This window comes from Sinohyriopsis cumingii, chromosome 13, assembly GCF_028554795.1.
Source record: "Sinohyriopsis cumingii isolate HCF-2022 chromosome 13, ASM2855479v2, whole genome shotgun sequence".
Lineage (NCBI taxonomy): Eukaryota > Metazoa > Mollusca > Bivalvia > Unionida > Unionidae > Sinohyriopsis > Sinohyriopsis cumingii.
Window position 1 is genome coordinate 41,428,187 of NC_142973.1, and position 21,785 is coordinate 41,449,971.

The 21,785-nt window shown below is 35.4% G+C and overlaps 1 protein-coding gene across 2 annotated transcripts in view; it reads left to right on the forward strand.

Moving 5' to 3' along the window:
* Positions 1 to 21,785, forward strand: part of LOC149785280 (rho GTPase-activating protein 5-like) — a 188,509-nt gene that overhangs the window by 58,783 nt on the left and 107,941 nt on the right. For both annotated transcript variants that reach the window (XM_089979150.1, XM_089979151.1), the window contains exons 6-11: positions 82 to 279; positions 4,832 to 4,940; positions 6,905 to 7,028; positions 11,161 to 11,362; positions 11,598 to 11,753; positions 14,775 to 15,047. In XM_089979150.1, the coding sequence (XP_089835276.1) occupies positions 82 to 279; positions 4,832 to 4,940; positions 6,905 to 7,028; positions 11,161 to 11,362; positions 11,598 to 11,753; positions 14,775 to 15,047 (1,062 nt within the window). The remainder of the gene's footprint in view (positions 1 to 81; positions 280 to 4,831; positions 4,941 to 6,904; positions 7,029 to 11,160; positions 11,363 to 11,597; positions 11,754 to 14,774; positions 15,048 to 21,785) is intronic.

Genomic DNA, 21,785 nt, shown 5'->3' on the forward strand with positions numbered 1-21,785 from the left:
ATTAGATTATTGATAATAAAATATTATTATTCGTAGTTATTGCTCTTACAGGATGGTGAGTCTGTCATTTGATCTTTTCAGATTCAGGAAATTGTATCGTCTTGAAGATGACAGGAAGGTCATGCTATTAAACCATGTTGTGTTCTTAGACAAATCATCTGTTGACAGGTGCTTCTTTCACACTCCTGATCCAGAGGAGTGCTTGTGTACTGAATGCCAGGTCCACACTCTTCTGGAAAGGGAAGGCAAAATTCTTCCCCAGATACCACAGAATCCAAGGTGAGACTGTTTTAAAGATTTTTTAAATTTGTTGTTTATTCTTAGAGGCATAACATGCCATCTAAATGAATTAAAAGACAGTAAGATATTATATTCACCTGTTATGATTCTTTTTTGTTCTTTTTAATTATCAGGTAGTGTAATTAAGGGACCTCTGTTTCCACTGACAGCAGTGTTAACATATTTAAGATTTTTTTTGTAGTTTTGCATTCATCAGCATGTTTTAGTTTTATGAATCTAAAATAATATTCATTTTCTTTAACATTTTGTAGGTTAAACACATGCCAAAAATATATAGGGAAATCCAACAAGTCAGAAACATCAAAGTGGTTTTTGTGTCTTTCTAGTCAGCATTAATTTGTATTTGCCCCTTAATTACATGCAAGCTTGATCAGCCTTGAGTTACAATGTTCATTGACCTGCCTGGTTATTGAAACCCTCTCACTTTGACACCAAATCTTAACAAGTGGGCATTTCGGCAGGTTCTTTTACATGGCTCTCAGTTAAATCCTTCTAGGATTTACAGTCAAATGCCAGGTCATTAGTAACTATAGTTTCAAATTCTGACCTGTTTTCAGCAGCTTTCTTCAGTGTACTGAAAGAATCATTATCACCCATTGCCTTAGAACAGCTGTTAGAGGCTGTGGCAAAGTCTTTGTGACAACCATTGCCTATGGCAATGGTATTTTCAGCAGTCCTTCATCTCTGTTGTGGTAAAGCATTGGACTTCAAGGTATTTACTTGAACATAGTGAAAATCCTCTGAGGGCTGTACCCATGGATTGAGAGAAATTATTTGATGGTCTCATTTCCACTATGGGGGCCCCGAGTGGCTGAGTGGTCTAAAGCGCTTTCCGTTATGGATCACTGCCATCTCACCTCTGTCTACATGGGTTTGAGTCTCGGATTCGACCTATGTGGGTATGTGAGAAAGCTTGCCAGTAGCTTCTCGTGGGTTGGTGGTTCTTCCCAGGGTTTTCCCGGGTTCTTCCTCTACCATTAATACTGGCCGCCATACATAGCCTATTGTGTGCTGAAAAATGGCGTTAAACCCCACAACAACAACAACATTTCCACTATCGCCCCTCAGGATTTTAGGGACCAGAAGTATTGTGCTATGGGTCAACCACAACTTGTACCAAAACGTATGCAACCACGATGGCAAAGTAACCAGCCCTCCTTTAAGTCCACTCCAAAAGCAAGACAAAATAAGTGGACAGGTTAGGGCAGGGGAAAAGTGTCTACTTTTGTTTTTCCTTTCCTCAAAGAGGCAAAATAGGGAAAGACAGGTCCTGCAGTTCACCTCTTCCTCTGGGACAGGTAGGTGCTTGATTGGCCCTATCTTTGGAGGCCTCGACGAAAATCAAGGAAGATCAGTGGGTACTCTATTTTGAGGGAGGGTTTACATCTAAGCCACGTAGAATTTCTCCTCTGTCAAGGATATCCATTTTCCATCCATCAATCAAACATTTTTAAATTAAAGGAAGAAGTGCATATCCTTCTTAAGAAAGGGTGCAGTGGACAGGTCCAAAATATCCTGTCACCAGCTTTCTACTTCCATATATTTTCTACATCCCAAAAAAATGGTGGAAAACAGGCTTATTATCAACCTTTACCCCTTAAAGAAATTTCTCCAAGTGAAAACAATCAAACTGGCTGACTGGGCAATGTTGATGAATCTTCAGGATGTGTACTTCCACATCCCAATTTTTCCTGCACATAAAAAATGTTTCCAGTTCTCAATCGGACAGGAAGTATTACAATTTTCAGCCATGCCATTTAGCCCCGGAACTTTAACAGAGTCATGGGAGTAACAGCTTTGTACTTGAGATACTTGGGGATTCTGTTAATCTAGTATTTTGATGACAGGCTACTTCACAGCACAAACATTCAATCGCTGTACATTCCTATGACCCGGTATTGGTCTGTGGAGACACAACTGGGACTGATTCCAAATCTAGAGATATCAGAACTTGTTCCATTTCAAGATGTCTTGTACATGCGTATGCATTTCCTTACCTTCCAAATTCACATTCCCCCCAGAGAGGATAAACAAAATCATGGAACTCTTGGCGACATTACAGACCAAGACTTCATTGTTTGCTGGTCTGTATCTGTCACTTCTGGGAACCTTGAATTCTGCATCAGACCTGGTATCCATAGGAAGACTACATTTACATCCTGTTTCTCCTGTTGGTGGTTTGAAAACCCCACAGGGATCCTCTCATTTCATATTTCACTAGGGTCAATGTTTCAGTACCACCTAAAGTGGTGGCACAATCAAGATGTGTTTCTGCGGAGTTCTCCTGCATGCTCCAGAACCCAACTTAGTCTGTAAACTGACACAACAAGATTTAGGTTGGGGGCTCATTTAAAGCCAGAATGAGTACTTCATGGCCATCACATAAACAATTTAGATATGAAAACTGTATTCTTCACCTTAAGTGGATGCATAGAACACACCAGAGGGCATTGCATCATGATCTCCAATGACAATGCATCATGGTTGCATACCTCAGACGACAAGGAGCTACCCATGCTCCTTCTCTCCATGGAAGTCTGGAACCTTCATTGAGCTCAATCAGAAGGGATTGCACGCAGAGTTTATCACATTCCAGGGACAAAACACATTCTGGCAGATAGTCTGTCCAGAACAGGCACAGTAGTCCTAGCATAATGGTCTCTTCATCAACAGTTCAGTTTATGGGAGCTACCTCTGGTAGACTTGTTTGTGACAAAACTCAACAACAAGCTTCCATTTTATGTCTTCCCAATCCCAGACCAGACAGCATGGGCAGTGGATGCCTTCATTCTCAATTGGAATCGACTGTTTGCTTATGCATTACCCCTTTAGGTTGAGTCCACAAATATTGCAAAAGATCACTGCATGGGTCATCCTGATTGTACCTCTGTGGCCTCAAATGTCATGGTTCAACGACTTACTCAACCTGTTGATCGACACACCAAGGATATTACCTCCTTTGGTCAATCTCCTCTCACAACACAGAGGTATTCAAGTTCATACCAATCCCTGGATCCTCCACCTTCATGCTTGGCTCATCTGAAATGTTCAATCCGCCACGCAAACATTTAAAGCAAAGTTGCCGACTGCATCGCTTAAGCCAGAATATATTCTACATTCAAGGTCTTCAATGCAGAGTGGAAAATATCCTGTGATTGGTGTGCTAGGAATGCCTTAATCCTTGTAGATTCTCTATTGCTACAGTAGCGGATTTTCATCCTTTCTTTTTTAAGAGAAATCTTGTTCAGCCTCCACAGTCAAAGGTTATTAGGCTGCCCTTTCAAATATTCTTAAATTTCCAAAGGTCAGTCCCTTGCTTATCTGCCATTCAGTATGGCCAATATGGTGGCCATTTTGAAAATCTTGTTACTGTTTCTTCTCTTAAATGGAAAGTCGTTTTGACATCTTTGTTTTGATCAGAAAAGTTCTTAAGATGTCTAGTGGTCCATATATGAAAATGATGCAAATTTTCCCTTGATATGGCCACCATGCTGACCATCTTGAAAACAGGCGTTTTCACAAATAGGCTTCTTGCCATACTTAGTTGGTTACTAATGAAAATAGTGTCATGTATCCAATATGGCTGCTGCCACAACAGCTGTCTTGATATTGGTCCTAAATGAAGATTGTGGCAATCTGACATCCAATATGTCCACCAAAGCAGTTAATTTCAAAATCTTGTTATTGCATAAGAATTTCAGAGATGGATTCAATTCAACACTCAGCACTTGAAAGGAAGAAATGGTAGTATCTTGAATTCCTGGAATAAATGTTTGCCCAGTAGAGTGTCAGTCCCTTAAAAGAACTCTTTGTTATGGATATAAACTCTTATACCAGCTATTATATTGCAGAATTCTGCAATTGAAGGTTTTGTGAGATCCATTTCCATCTCTGAATTAAGGTTTTCAGTTTTTAAGTTTTTTTTATTTTTTGAAAGGGTTGGTATATTGACATTGTGAGCATCTTTAGTATACAGCTAATTTAATTATTTTGAAGTAGGCAATATTTTCAGTATTTTGATATTTTCAGAATTGTTTGTTGCTGAAATTTGAAGTAATTTCATCAGGATATATTTCGTTCATGTTTGTCTTTTGTCCTGGTTATTATTTCTTTTACTTTGTACATGCAATAATCAGTGATTCCCCAGGTCAAGTTTGTTGGATTATTCTTTTTACTCAGGTTACCATCATGTTTTGCCTGCAGGTATCCATGTGCATATCATTAAAATGCATGTATGTTCATCTGATTATAATGTATGTTCTTAAAACCAAAAAACAGTTTTGCATGTTTATTTTTCATTGCTGTGAGATTAACCAGTGATATATCTGGAGAATATATATGGAAGAACATGTATACCTATGTATAGTGAAACCAACATATTCTTGGTTGATAGTTAAACCAGCATATTCACCATGGCATGTCAACAGATTGTCTTAGAAACATGGTATGGGGTAGTGAATATGCTGGCATTTGTACTAGAAGGTGATCATTCACAACATGATAGTGCATGTGCTCATTTTGTCTTTGTCAGGTTGGCTCCTCCAGATTTAGTAGACTCTTTTGTAGACAACTCCACACAACTGAACCTTGTGTTGTTAGGAAGAGAGGGACTATCAACAGATCTGTATAAAGAAATCAGGGTAAGATGGCACTTCAGATATTTAGCCTTTGTTCAGTACTACATTTAAAAACTAATTTTTGGCCAAGAAAAGACCAAAATAACAGTTCTCAATAATACTGGACTTATTTGTGTGCATATTATTGCAAAAGTGTGGAATTTGTTTCAAATGAAAATTATTCTATGCAATCTAAAAACATACCCTTCTTAAAAAATTGTTCATTCTAAATTAACTCTAGAGAAGACCACTCCGGTTTCCAAGTGGTTAGAGTGTCCGCCTCGGATGCAGGAGGTTGTGGGTTTGATCCCTGGCTGAGTCATACTGAAGGCTTACAAAAATGGTACTAACAGCTGCCTCGCTTGGCGCTCAGCATTAAAAGGTTAGTGTTAGGACTGGTCGGCCTGGTGTCAGGATAATGTGACTGGGTAGGACATCATGCTACATGTCTGTGGTATGATGCCTCAGTGCTAGACATCACTATAAACTTTCACACTGCAGACATCATAGTGATATGACTGAAACATTGTTAAAGCTGTGTTAAAAATCCAAATCACACACACACACACACACACACACACAGAAAAACATTTTCAAAAGACATTCAGATATTTTCTGTCATGTGCTTCAGTATTAGGACTGGCACAGAAATACAAAAATCAGAAATAGAGTTGATGGTATGACATTGATTTTGTGGCTTTCCCAAAGAATAGAAGTGAAAATAGTTTGAAAAAAGATGCACTTAAGTCCAGAATAAAAGAGTGAATTTGAATGGGGACTAAAAGTGTAGAATAGATGATTTTGCATATAGATTAAGGTGGAGTGTTTCCAGTAAATTGTTTGTCACACTGTCACACACTGATACCATGATGTCAACAAACTGGCAACAAAGCCAGAATGGCACATGCAACTGGACAGCCCATAATTAACCAGAGAGTTAACAGAGCAATTTGAAGAGAGCATGCGCTTTCACCGTCCATATGTTGCTGTTGGACAATTTGTGCTTGACCTTGTCCGTGTATTAAAGTTTAATTGATGCAATCAGAAAACAAGACAGTCATCTGAACATGATACAGGTTTACAATTTCCAGAAAGCAAATCTTTATGTTGAGATCCTTATAGCACTGAGCATAAAAATATATAAATAATATTTTATATAAAAATAATATTTTTATACCATAATACAACTGTTCCAGGAAAACTAGATAAACTAAACTTAACAATCTGGGTGGTTAGGCCATTGTTTAACATGGATTGGGGTGGTTAGACCATTGTTTAATGTGGATTTGGGTCGTTAGACCATTGTTTAACATGGATTTGGGTGGTTAAACCATTGTTTAACATGGATTTGAGTGGTTAGGCCATTGTTTAACATGGATTTGGGTGGTTAGACCATTTAACATGGTTTTCGGTGGTTAGACCATTGTTTAACATGGATTTGGGTTGTTAGGCCATTGTTATCATGGATTTGGGGGTAAGACCATTGTTTAACTTTGTTAAGCGCTGCAAAGAATACATTCATATTAATATTTGTGGAAAAATTGGTATTGGATAATGTACTTGAACTTGTACTGTATAGAATGTATTTTTAGGAGTCATTAAATTTAGTGATTTCATCCAAATGGGAGTGTTTTACATTTTTGCAAGTTATATTAGGGATTTCGTATCTAGGGGATATCTTAAAATAAAAGGTGATAAAATTTGATGGAGATTATTTTACAGTCTCATTTTGTTCAATGGCTACAATTTGTCAACCTCATAAAATTGCTTTTTTACAGCAATATTTTTAATGTCTTTAAATTTGTATGTATTCTCTCATTTATAATTGTGCTTTTACATTTTGGCATTTGCTTATTGTCAATACACTGTTATTATTAATCTGACATTTGCTTGGGTATATTTAGTTGTCTCATTAGATTCTTTAAAATTTGACAACATGAAATGCTTTTGGACCTACATGGATGATAATACTTTTGTCTTCTAATCAGAATTTGTGTGAGGACGATGAATATCGAATAGGATCTCGAGTGTACAGTTTAGACTACCGACCCATAGAGGGAGATGTTAGTCAAGAACAGAATGCTTTGGCAGCTGCAGATTTCAAACCACACGGTATATCATCATGAAGATTTTGTTTTTCTTATTCGTTTTGTCATATTACAAGTTCTTAAAACTTATAAAACTATTTACAGCAGTGGAAAAATTTCACAAAAATACAGGTTTTGATTTTATCAACAAGGTATTTTTGGCAAAGATAGAGCATTCCAAAATTATGTCCATTTAATTGGCACTTAAACTCTATCAATGGACCACATGAGAATGCTATATTTTACTAAATATAAGCATCTGTAACATTATGAATGAGGTTAAGTTTGATGGGGATAAACTGTTTACAGTAAAATAAAGCAATAGTCAGTCTGAATGATAGATGTTATTATCTTCTTATCAAAGATGATGTGCACTAAAAATTATGATTTCACATGAACCAATTTAGGCATACTGTTTGGTATAGAGAGGGGAAGCGGAGGCATCAGCTAATTAAGGATCGACTATGCTCGATGTAGCTTTGAGATGAATTTCTTTAAAACTGGTTATGTTTTGATGGTCCACCTGTTATTCTTCAGGTAACAAAGGATGGACAGATGGCTAAAATTATTTACAGGACTTGATAGACATCTCTTTAGGGAGTTAAGGCACATCTTGTCAAGCTTACTTTGGATGGCTCATATGTTGACATAACATGGTCCTCAAACCTACAGGAAATACCCCAACCTTGGATAGACAGTCACTTTCCTTAATATATAGTGTTCTTATTAGCAGTCAAGAACTGGCATAAAAACATTGTACTTTTCCAAATTGCTGCAATATAGCTATCCACTGTTTCATTACTGTAACAAATTATGTTTCATTGTTGCATTGACTCAGCCTTTTGCTTAAATTGAATTGGAGCCAGTTACTGCAAAAGATAATGAGAAGGCTTCCTACTAGAACTTGGGATTGTACTTGGTATGACAAGTGCTAAGCATTCACTAACACATGAAAATGAGGTTTTCATAAACATTTTAGACGTAAGTGAATTCAGTCTACACATAGGTGCTCAGTTCTAATTATCAAGATGAATGACTGTAATATGTTCTGATGCCCCTACCAGTGGTCAATAAAAGTACAAACCCTGCCTTGTTCCCCTTGCTGGAATGTCTTGGACTCTTAAACACAGTGTCTTTTTAAGCAAATACGTAGTAAAAAGTCACAGAAAAGAATTGTTAGACCAAAATATCATATCTATTATTCAGGAGATATATAAGTCTGTAAAAGTTGCACACATACTAGGAATTTATCGTTCTACAACTTGGAAACTTCTGAAAATATTTGGGGAGAGAGGCAGTGTGGAAAACAAAACTCATTCCAGAAGGCAGGCAGTCATCACAAAGTGGGCAGGAATAGACTTGTGTGGTTTGTAAAAGTGAACCATAGAAATTTGTTGCAGGAAACAACTAACTTAACAGAAAGCGTTTTTTGGTGTTATTCATGCATGTGTGAAGAAATTAGGAAAAACATCTTGAATGGTGCAGTGAAAGATTACATGCAGTTTTGAGCTTGATTGGAAGAAAGTACTATTTACTGATGAGATGACCATCATTGTGATATTTGAAGTTAAAATGGAGAAAAAACAGCAAGAAATGGAAAGGAAAAATGTCTTACCTTATCTTTGGTCCTGGCAGAGAGTCGATGATGTTAGGATGGTAAACCTTTTATGGGGTTGATAATCTTGCCTTTGGAGACTGTAATTTAAACATACTGATACACTTCAAAAACATCCTGTGGCTTGTTATTTCAAACCACTTTGATCAACCATGGTAGTCCCAATCTGTGCCTGTACACTATTATAGAGCGACTGGCACATGAAGAACAAAATGGAGAAGCAATATTCCACAACTAACCCACTAATTGACATGACCTTAATCCATTAGAAAATGTGTGGCTAATATTGAAAAAGAACCAAGAAAATTTCAGAGCTTTTGAAGATCTGAAAATCCCACTCCTTCATGCCTGAAAAATATGTCGGTTTTTTATGTTCATAGACTGTATTAGTAATTACCAAAGTGTTCTAAACAAGCACTGCTGTCAAAAAGTCACATTACCAAAGTGTTCTAAACAACCACTGCTGTCAAAAGGTCACATTACCAAAGTGCTTTAGACAAGCACTGCTGTCAAAAGGTCACATTACAAAAGTGCTTTAGACAAGCACTGCTGTTAAAAGGTCACATTACCAAAGTGCTTTAGACAAGCACTGCTGTCAAAAGGTCACATTACCAAAGTGGCTGTAGACAAGAACTGCTGTTAAAAGGTCACATTACAAAAGACTGAGTATATGTAGTCAGGTTAGGTTTATTGTTATGACATTACAAGTTAAAAAAGTTATGGAAACTGACTGTACACATGAACATAGTCGTGGAAAAGTTGATATATTAAAAGGTAGGTTCATTGATAGATGTTTAAGATAATTCAGTGAGATTATCTTAAAAACTATTGTTGTGTACATTTTGTAATTGCTTTGAAGTACAACTAATTCAGAGATTAATATACAAAGTCAGGCAAATTTTATGAAGACATTAATACACACGTGTGAAATATGTAAAAATAACATGTTTACATCTTTCCATCCATAATGAGCTGAAAGGTTTGGGAATGAAATGCACCCAAGAATTCTGTACTGCCAAATGTTATAATTTACAGTATTTATCTGTTTTGATAGTACAGATTTGCACCTGAAATGTAACACTTGTTGACATTAATTCCATAGACAACTACTATACTACATCTATCATTTTTGGTTTACTGATTTTTTTATGCAGATATGAGAAAAAAATGCCTTTTTTAAGCTTTCTTTAATTAATATGGCTTGTGCTAATGATTCCATTTCTTGTGCCATAGCTAAATAATGCTCATCCATAGCAGTTGTAAATTTTTTAATCTCAACATAAGATCTAAAACTTCAGGGTATGTCACATCACTGCCAGGCGGCTCAGAACATACATTTTCAGTATATATTCATCGCTTGCATTGACCTTATTGCTTTGATGAAACCACGACATGAGTTCAGTCTCCCAGTCATTAAAGTTATCCTCAACAGGAACATCATTGTCAAGATTATATAGGTGATCAGGGACAATGCACAGTTGTACATGAGCCACTTGAGCCAAGGGAACATCATCCTCATTGATGCTCTAATAGGGAAGCAGGCAACTTCAAAGCACTTCTTTATTATAACAGACATTGTCTCTGACCATGCTTTTAAAATCCAGTGGATAGTTTCCAACAGAATGATTTGTTTACAAAGTTTGCTAAAACTGTTGGCACAATCAATCATAGCCACAAAATAACACAGCAGATGTTTACAATATCTAGCCTTGAATGCACAAGTCGAAAATGAGAACATATGCCCAGTTAATAAAGCCCTGATATTTGATTTTTTTAAAAACAAGTAAACAATGTTCTATTGATCATGTATATAGATGAATAGCATTAATCACAGATAATAAGCAGATAAACATAGTCTCTCTTAAATGGCTTTCCTAAAAGCATTTAGTTGGTAAAACTTCTCCTTAAAAACTGTCTCTTGTTACAGTGCAAAAACTTCAGGTCTATTGTCAGCCCTAACCTGTGTCAGCACGTGTCAATTGTTGTATTAACCATGCATGTTCTTGGAACATTTTCCGAGTCTTTTTCTCACAGAACAACCCCCTTTTTAGTACTTAGACTCACAGATCTAACCCGCTTTTTAGTACTTGTTAACTGTAATTAATCTGTTCCAGCAAGTCAGGAATTTAGTACCTAAAATATATTTCCAAGTTTAATTATTAAAAAATGTAAAATTTAAATTTGAAATCAAAATGTTTTTCAGTATTTGCAATTGAGGGATTTTTGGTGTACGGGGGGGAAAATGATGATATTAAATAAGGAAATATTCAGAGTATGAAAATAAATTGTCTTGACAGGGATTTTGGTATACTGAAGTTTTGGCTTTGAGTAGTTTTACTCTTGCACAGGTGTGAGTGCTTACAAAGAGATATTATTAATGTGTGTAATTACATGTTTCAATAGTGATCTTGTAAAGTTGGATATAATTTTCAATGCACAGTGTTTACATTATTGATTTATGATAGTAAAACACTGCAGTGATTATGAAATCCTTATTTTATATGAAATCCTTATTTTATCCTCAGATATATTTCTACTTCAGGGTGTTTATGTGTGTACTCATCACAAGAGTCCCTTGACTATGTCCAATCTAGTCTGAGCACAACACTGCGGTCTGATCTGGCACGAGATGAGGGGAAGACCCTTGAAGGGCTGCCAATTGCTGTGATACTGGCATACAACCCATCTTACACACAGAGAGAACTACATTACCTTAGAGAACATGGGAAGCAGCTGGCTTCTAGGTAAATGCCCTACAGTGAAAAAAGCTTTAAGCTTATTTGATTTATTCATGCAGGATGTCTTAACTACATACATTTAATAGTTGATTTACTCTGAAGGCCATGAATGTTGTTTTGTTGTGATCTAAAGATGGAAAAAAGCAAAGTAATTCAGAAAACACTGATGAATGCAAAGTTTTCAAAGTTCAACACACATTACAAGGCCTTGATTATAACTTCATGGATCTATTTTTTTTAGTCTTCGTGGCGAGTTTGTGGACATCCCTGCTGAGGACCTTGCAGAAAAAAGAAAGTTTTACCCAGAGCAGATAGAGCAAGCTCTGAAAGCGGTAATCAGGGGACCCAGCATGGGGACAGGTTCTGAAATACTGGAGGATACAGAACCAGATCTGAGGTAGGTAGATGAAGGTGAAAATTGAAGGGAACTTCTTAGGTTCAGCTTTGTTCAAATTGTACAAATGTGTGATAAGTTGAAGAAAAAAAACCTAATCAAAAGTAAAACCTGACAGTTAACCCTTAAAGTGCTGTATTGTTCTGTAGTACAAGATCTCTCAGTGCTGAATTGTTTGAGGAAAAAAAGAAGAAAACTGCACAGTTTTTAAATTGCATGTATTTCAATAAATATACACAACAGATACACAAACCCTATATGAAAAATGATGGTGGATGTCTAAACTTTAAGATTAGCATCAAGGCACATGTGTAAGTTTAACATATTTGCATATACAGGTGCAAATACAGGTAATCAATTATATCTAAGAAATATTATATATTCTTTAGTAGTTCAACCATGTACATGTAATGTCAGTCACAATGATATATCTAAATTGTGAAAATCACAGGTAAAGAAAAGGTAACAGTTTTGTAAACATCCACTCCATGAATGTCAGAGGTAAGTTTAAACCCCCATGGTCAGTTTTAAATGTTCATGAAAATTTTCACTTGATATTTATTCTAATATCAAAACTAAGGTTCATAACTGGTGAATAAACCTCAGCAAATGCTTTATTTTTTTCAATCATTGGGCGGATCTTGTATAAAGGGTCACCTTGATTGTTCTCGTTGTCTGCCAGGTGTAAATTGCTTAGAATAGCTAGAAATCTATCCCATACTCATTTTTTTGCTGAAGTATGGGGTTGATATCACGTCATCAGAAGCCCAGTAGGAATCGAGATTAGATTTATGTACCAAACCCATTGCTATAATCAATGCAAAAAAGAGTTTTAACTGCACAGGTGTGACAGGCTGCCATTTCTTCATGTGACTGTTCTCCATCAAGTCTGCCCCGTGAACTGTCTGATCTGCATAACGATTTGTTTGATCTACTATCATATGCAATAACTCGTCATCAAAAAAGGTATTAAATAGTCCATAGGTTCAGTATTCGCCATCTCAACATTTAATTTTGAATTACCAGTGAATGGGAGGGTTGACAGTCATGCCATCTTTTCTCGTCTAGCCAGCATGTACATCAGACTCCAGTTCCACGTCAATTCCTAGCTCAAAATCACTCATGGGTATTTCCATCAACACTTTGCCAGCTCAGATAATTTCATCCTCCTCAAATCCTTCAAAATCATTGTCATCATCACTATCAGAAGCCAGTACTTATTGCAAGAAATCACCATTGTATTCAGTGTCAGCCATTTTAATTTTTTTCAGGTACCACATGCTCAAAAGCGAGTATTTGTAAAACTTCTTCACTAAATGCATAGTAAAGTACAACAGAATGCTTGTTCCGGGCCTGTATAAACCAATCAAATATAGTTTTACAAGCAGTCATGGCTAGTTGAAGTAATAGGATGCGTACATTGTTGCCTACAAGACATTGACTGACAGCACGACTAATGTCGCAGCTAGCACTTTAAGGGTTAAGAAGAGTTTATAATGTAGAGTATTAAAATAAAATAATGAAAATTTCTATTCTTTGGTAGATTTTTGATCAGTTTGGTGATTTTAAATGCATCTCATTGAAAGGTGGGAAAATGTAATAGTCAGTGAATATTAATAAAAATCAGGCATCAAACTATGATATAAAATTAATGTAGCTGGCAGAAAATTCACAATAGCTAGGAAGCATCGTTTTAGCCAGGACCTGCCCTAGTTGGATTTTGTTTAAAATAGGTACCAGACATGTAAAATAATGAGATTTTGTGCATTAAACCTGGCTCACAAACTGGAGCAAGATGTATTTTTTCTACATTAGTCTGATACATATGCACCAACATTATTAAATAACTGACTACTCCGGTGGCCTAGTGATTAGAGTGACTGCCTCAATGCGGGGCTTGCAGGTTAGAACCCTGGTCAAGGCATAACAAAGACTTATAAAAATGGTACTAACAATTGCCTCGCTTGACATGCAGCATTAAGAGGTTAGTGTTAGGATTGATTGGTCTGGTGTCAGGATAATGTGACTGGGTGGGACATCATGCTACATGTTTACAGCATGATGCCCCAGTGCTAGACATCACTTTAAATTTCCACACTGCAGACATTGTAGTGATATGACTGAATTTTTTTTAAAGCTACATTAAAAATCCAAATGGCACACACACACACATTATTAAAAATCCAAATTGCATATTGATCTTTTTATGAAAATGATCAAAGGCCATCAGTTGATCTTTACAGGTTGCACTGGTTGCTTCGTTCAGTCTTTTTTTTCCCGTTCTCCTAATCCTGACTGTTGCAAAACTTTTGTTTATTTGGAGATAATTGAGTACTCAGTATATTCTATACTATTTCTAGGTTAAAAGGTTAAGACTAGGGTCGGCATGCTATCAAACTGTAATAGACTTGATGAAAAAAATATAAAACAAAATTCAAGTAATATATACAGGCATCTTCAACTCCTGTTTTAACATTTTTAACTAAATGACACATAGAAAATAACACTACTTATGGAGAATCTGATTACACAAATCGTGGAATCAAGAAAGATAAATATTATCATATTCTCAAAAAATTAAAACATGAAACTTTGACAAGGACTGATGACTGTAATGTAGGAGAGGCATAAAATTGTCAACTTCAGCTTCTTCAGCACTGTTAGGAGTATGGTCATAAAAGAGAATCATACAGTAATGAAGGTTATTTTTTTATGGTCTTTCAAATAACAGGTAACATACACTATATAAATGATCTCATATTATTATGAAATTGGCCCATTATTGTCACACCACTTGCCCACTCTTTCAAAATGAAGGGCTTCAGATTGCCCTTTCTTTTCAAACCTGGCTGAAACGCTGTAGTAAGTTTCATCTGCTGAATGCATGTAATAAAAACACTAGGTATAAACAACAGCTTGACTTTGAGTTCAGTTTAGAAATATTCTTCTATGGATATGAGAAATGAAATTTCTTTTTCTTAAACCAAATTAACACAAGTTCATGTCCATTCTTATTTTCGGCAGGATTCTGATGTGTATGATGTGTGGTGATCCATTTTCCATGGAAATGCCAATCAGACCTTTCTTGAACGATGACACTTTTACAATGGTCATAGATTCCACTGAGGAACAATGTGTGTTCACACTGGATGTGTTCTTGGACTATCCTAAACAGAAAGTTGAAATTACTGTTACTTCGTATCATGGAGGATATATGTTAAGAAATAGAGGAGAACTGTATCATGGATATATTCTAGTGTATTCTCCACAAAGGAAGGCATCATATTCCACTATGAGGTAAAAACTTGATTCTTTCTATTGCTTTTCTTTTGAATATTATAGTGGACATGGGGACAAAACAGCAGATTGTGCTTAGAAACTTATTCTGCATTCAGCCTTAAATTTGTGTACAATCTTTTGCAATTAATAGTGTGTATAAATAATTAATTTAGATTACTGTTAAGGATGTGCAGAATGAAACACACAGCTTCTCTTTTTCATTTAATTTTTTACTAACAGCAGGGTTCCCATGCTACTGGGAAAAAGTTGGGAGAAGTGAGAGAAAAAAATTCCCATCTGTGAAAAGTCTTTGAATTTTGCAAATATTGACCAAAGTCTGGGAAAAACCTGTGAATTTTTCTCCACAACTTGACGTCCAAAACAATTATGCAATTGAGTCGTAACTGATCTGATCTTGAGTTAAATTTATCGAGTTCTAATGAGAATATTAGGAGGTTGTAGTATGGATCATTTGGGTGCTTGCCATAAATATATTTGCTGAGACAATCCAAATGCTCAGTGGATTAGATTTGTCTGGTAGACTTTTGTTTCATAGACAGTTCGATATCCGTATCTTTTTTTATATGGAAGCTATGAAAAGCAGTCTAGAATCACAAGAGGCCAACATGGTGGCCTTAAAGCGTAGCTGCTTTGCAGATGGGCTAGCAAACTTAAACGTTGTTAAATCGAGTTTATCTGCATGTAATCGATATGGAAATTATTTATTTTCTCAGAAATTGTGAGCATTAAAATCGGTGTACCTTTAATCTGCTGAAAGACGATAAAACTAATGCATTGATGAAATTTGAGCTGGTACTAGCGATTTTGATTGCTAGTCACACGAGCACACAGAATCTCACAACTGTTATTTTCAAATATTGTAGAAAAAATTAAATAAAAGTCATATACTGGTTGCAATAAAAATACAAGAATGAAAGAGCACAAAATTCTTTATATTTATTCCGAGACCAACTTCTGGAGTTTTGTTGTATCATGTGACTACCAAGTTGACGTGTGCTGTCTCACGCAGGGAGCATGCGAAGTTGAGAACCAGACTACTCTGCTTGATGAAGCAGACTGGCCAAGTTTCGTTTAGTTGTTCTCGAAATAAATATGTTGAGAATTATGTTTTTTTCTGGTTTTTACAAAAGCTATCAGACTTTCATTTAATATAATTGAAATTTTGTACTACAGCATTAAAAAGGAGTTTGTTTTTTATATCACGTGACTATTGGACTTTCGATGTCATTTTGTGAGAATGGTGAAGTCATGTGACTATTAACGCAAATGGCGAGTACCAGGTCAGGTTTCATCTATGCCAGGTTTCATCTTGTCTGTCAGCGGATTAAAGACATAATGATGATAATACTTTCCATTTTTGAGAAAATAAATAATTTTCCTATCGATTTCATGCAGCTATAAGTCGATATAACATAGTTTAAATTTGGTAGGCCTGCTGGTAAGCTATCTTATATTGGCGGCAGATTCTAAATTTGTTAAATGTAATTGCTCTGAACTCACACTCCATCCTAAATGTCCAAATGTAAAAAATGGGGTTTGAATATTCGGAGGAAACCCAGATTAGAAAATTTTGAATCTCTGAGCTGAACTATGGTGCGAAACTAGTACACAGTGACATGTTGCTAGAAGCATTGAAATTGTCATCCCATTTATTATATATCATGAAATGATAAAGAGCCCATGTATCAATACAGGTTTTGGGGACTGGTTTGTTGAACTACAAGAAAAGTTGATTTTACAGTAAATTCAGTCCTTGTCTATATAACAATATATAATTTTGAAGGTCTTTTGTCAAATTTAAATCAAACCTTTTGTAAATGTCTTTAAATGATGGAATGTTTAACCAAATCGTCTGAAGGAGTTTATGTTGGTTGTAAAATCTTGTTTGAGATTGTATTGCCACACATAAATTCATGGTTAAACCTTTTTTGTTACAAGAAAAGATTCTAATACTTTGCATTTATTCTTGGGTTTTTTTCATACTGTGATAGGAAATGTTTACTTTGTATAATATGCACATATATTGCTCTAGAATTCTTTAGAATTAAAGGTTTGAAAGGAAACAAAATAATTTATGCTCATTATGTTGTTTCCACATAGCAACATATTGCAGGTCAGCAAAGTAAAGTTAGGATTTGTATTCTGTACATTGAAATGGCTTTAAATGCCAATTCATAGGAATATAGTCAGATTTGTTTGTGTGACCCATTTTGTGGTTTTATACATGATCATCTTTTCTGACATACGTTTTGGAGAGTCTTGAAAGAGAAACATCTTCAGATTTGGAAAATGCATGTTTTATCATCCAAAATGTTCTATAGTTCCATTCAGTAATGGTCATATGTTAAACTTTGAAAAATTAATTTCATCCTGAAAAAAAACCTGATAAAGACCTGGATATTTATATTTAGAAAAGTATGGGAACCATGTCACACAGAAAGAGAAGTACTGTATTTACTGTATATGTTGGGACACAATATTTGTTGGGACACCATAAATTAATTTTAAAAGTAATTTTTTTTTTTGCACTGTATGTTCTGGGACACATCGTTATTTTCGAGTCGTAAGTTGTGGGACACCTTTTAAATCATTCGAAAATTACATGTCAGAAATTGCACTCCAGCTGAAATTTTATTTAAAAATATATAAAACTGTGTACTTGAGATAAAACTCTTTAATCCACTGCAGCAGTATCTCATCAAGATAACCCTTCTCCTGCACATGTATGATCTATTCTTTTGGTACATTAATATTTTTTTTTTAGCTTTCTCATACCGTGAAAAATTGTTAGAGGCAATACACCACCTGAAGCGGAAACTGCAAGGACAAAATTCAAATTTTTTCAAATCTGCACTAGTCTTGCTAATTCGCACACTTCTGACGCCCATCTTATCATCAGTCCATCCAGGAATGCGATCAAAGTACACTAGAGTTTCATCCATGTTAATGATCATATTGTCAGCGAAATGATATGTTTCTCTTCTGGCCTTCACGAATTCATCACGTGATTTTATTTTCTCCATATCTTTTGGATGATGCTGGGTCATCGATGTTCGCGCATGAAGCACTGTATTGTGTCACTTTAAGAACTGTTCCATTGTTTCACTTTATTTTCAAAATTTTCATGAATAGTGGTGAAAAGGAACAAAAGTTGGCTTTCATATCTTGGCTGTCTTTGTATATTCAAAGCTGAAAAATAAAAAATCGGCACACTTAAAAGAATCCGTAGTTGGCTTCCAAGGTCAGCTTGCTTTGCAATAAAATAACCTTTGTATAGATATCCTTTAAAAAAAAATCGGCTTCCAAGTCCAAAGTCGGCATCCTACGTCGGCTTGCTTTGTAATAAAAATGACCTTTAACTTTGGTGTCCTGTCGGTAAGTTCAAAGAAGTTTACTGCTGGCTGCCAGTTGTGTTTTTTTACCACCAGGACTTCTATGTGCTTGGCATCTGTAGTAATAATTAATACAAAGCTGCACTGATGTCTGCAGGTAAATAGTAATGATACTTTTGTAACCCGCGCTGGCGAAAAGATTGTCACTTGCACTCAAGTGAATGTATTTTCAAATAATGATTTCTGTTTGCGAGATACTGTCATACAGTAGACCTGGATATAAATTAATCTTAGCTATTTTGCACCTAACAAAGTGCCATGCGTGAATAGCAATTGTCTTCAATATATGTGTTATTTCCCTCTCATTTGTGAAATCGTTTGCTTCTGTTCTGGCCTTCACGAATTCATCACATGATTTTATTTTCTCCAAATATTGCTGGGTCATAGACATCTGTGCACAAAGCACTATATTGTGTCACTTTAAAATTTGTTCCATTGTTTCAGTTTATTTTCGAAATTCCCGTGAATACAGGTGAAAATGAACCCAAGTTTTACTTCCATATCTCGGCCAGCTTTGTATATATTAAAAATAAAATCGGCTCACTTTACAGAATCCATAGTCAGCTTCTGATGTCGGCTTGCTTTGCAATAAAATAACCTTTGTATTGATATCCTTTATATATAAGAAAGTAACCAAACTTGTCTTCTGAGATCGGCTTGCTTTGTAATAAAAATAACCTTTTGTCTTTGATGTCCTGTTGGTAGGTTCAAAGGAGTTAACTGCTTGCTGCCAATCGTGTTTATTCATCACCAGGGCTTCTGTGTGCTTGGCATATGTGGTTACAATTAATACAAAGGAACAGTGATGTCTGCGGGTAAATAAGTAAGGATAATTTTGTAACCCGAGCTGGTGAAAAGATTGTCACTTGCACTTAAGTGAATGTGTTTTCAAATGATGATTTTTATTTGCGAAATACTGTCATACAGTAGACCTGGATATAATTCAATCTTGATTATTTTCCACCCAACACCGTGTCATGCGTGTACGGCGTCTTCAAGATATCGGTTGACTATTTCCCTCTTGTTTGCAATTTTGTTGGTTCCAGTTTTCAGTTGGATAACATGTTCAAACCTTTGAGCACAACCACACACAACTGTTAGTGTTCATGTCAATGAAAAACGTGGTGTGTGGTATTGGACATAATTGATGCATGCTACAGTATGGAAGCCTACGCCACTTATACGGATTTTGTGGAAATATTGTTATTCTTTGATGCTCATGTTGAAAAAAGGAACAAATGATAACACAAGGTTAGTTTCTTTCTTTTAATTATCAATTAAGCATTTTATTTATCTATTTTATTGCAACGTGCAATGGGGGGGGCGCAAGCACAAATGCAACACAAATTTATTTTGTTTCTTAAGTCTTGGGACATATGACTAAAGTGAAAAAATGTTTCACCATAAGTTCTGGGACAGGAAAAAAATAATTATTTTATCGTGTCCCAACATATACGGTAAATACGGTAATTTTGCCAATGATTCACCTATCTTAAGCCTGTGACACTGCATTCAATGACATTTTATACAATTATGTTTATTGAATAATTCTGTTCTGTTTTCTGTATTAAAAACTTCTAGCAAAAACTATTTTAGGAATCTAATTTTTGTTTATGTAAACTAGTTTTTTTTATGGTGTTCATAATTAAATGTACTTCTGTTTTTACAAAGTAGGTATATCAATATTAATGAAGTATTATTCTTCAGTTTGAAAAAAATATAAAGTTGAGGGAATTATTTTCTTAGAGAAGCACATAATTTTGACCCATGATGCACATTTTAAACCTTTAGGTTTACATTGGTAATTGAAGTTTTGGATTTGGGTGGTTTTGAGTTCTTTTAAATGGCACACAGGGCATCTTTTTACACTTTTAAAATGGTTGCAGCTGTAATGTAGACATCATTGTCTGCATGTAAAAGTCATTCTGATGAAAACCTGCATCTGTCGTCACATAAAAAAATATATATGTGGAAAAACATGAAAGCTTTTTAAAATGATCAAGAAGATGAAGAAAGAAGAAATGGCAGACAGTATGGAGTATGGCTGAAAGAAAGGTTGTACATAATTCAGCCTATGGAAAATAGCTACAAGTAAGTTGATAATCTATTTGATTCTTACCTAACATGCATACCTTTTGATGTTTGTGGTATCATTAATTGCATTGACAGTGTCACATATATATATAATGGAGGAATGGACATGCATTCAGTATGATAGATAAAATATTAATTCAAATGAATGCGCAAAGTAGACTAAAAGACCAAATGAGGAATCTTGGAAATAATTTTTCTTCATTAAACCTCATGATTATGACATTTTTTGTTACAAGTTATCCACCCAACTAAAACTTCTGTCTAAGCTTGCTGACACTGAACAGTTGTGAAATAAAGAATCTCTCTTCACACAAACACAACATGCCAGGTGTTTTTAGAAATTTAGCATTACTAAGGCTTCCCAAGTATTTTTAACAGCACAGAGGTTTTTTTTGGGGGGACACAAATATCTTAGAACAAGATTGGGTTAGAGAGACTAAGATATGCATAGTCATCATTATTGCTCTTATAGGAATGAACCATATGATCGGTATTTTATATTAAATACCATATATACTCACATACAAATCAGATCAAGCTGAAAACTGCATATGCCCAGATCTACTGTTGCATATTGCACTAGCAGATCTGGGTCTGTGCAGTTTTGCTGGGACTAATTAGTAAATGAACAACACAGACATTGATTTGCCCATGCATTGTGTGACAGCATATCAGGATCTATGTTGCTTGCAGTTGGGCTTGACATATATGGTAAAATAGAATGCTAATGTTGTTGTTGTTGTGGGGTTTAACGCCATTTTTCAGCACACGATAGGCTATACATGGCAGCCAGTATGCTAATAATTTCAATCTAAGGAAAGATAGTATGTATCTTTAACATTTTCAGTGCTTAAATTTATACAATAAAGCTCTGTAAAAAAAAGTGGTTGGACCTGTGTTGCATCAACATCATTGTATTAAGTGTTTTTAATTATAACCAGCATGATTCACACACAATAATGACGAGATCTTGCATCTGATTGGCTGACCTTGTTACCAATCTGTGGGCCATAATTTTAATTCTGTTTTGATCTAAATAGTTTATATGATCTACATCTTTGAGTTGGATAATGATTGAGACCTATGCATATTACTAAGATGGTCTTGCATCTGATTGGATTAGCTTGTTACCACTGTGACCATATTTCTAGTCTTATTTTGATTGAACTTGGAGTATGATTTTATCTTTTCAAGATCTCAAGAAAAGTTTTATTATTAGTGAGATCCTTATATATTAATGAGGTGATCT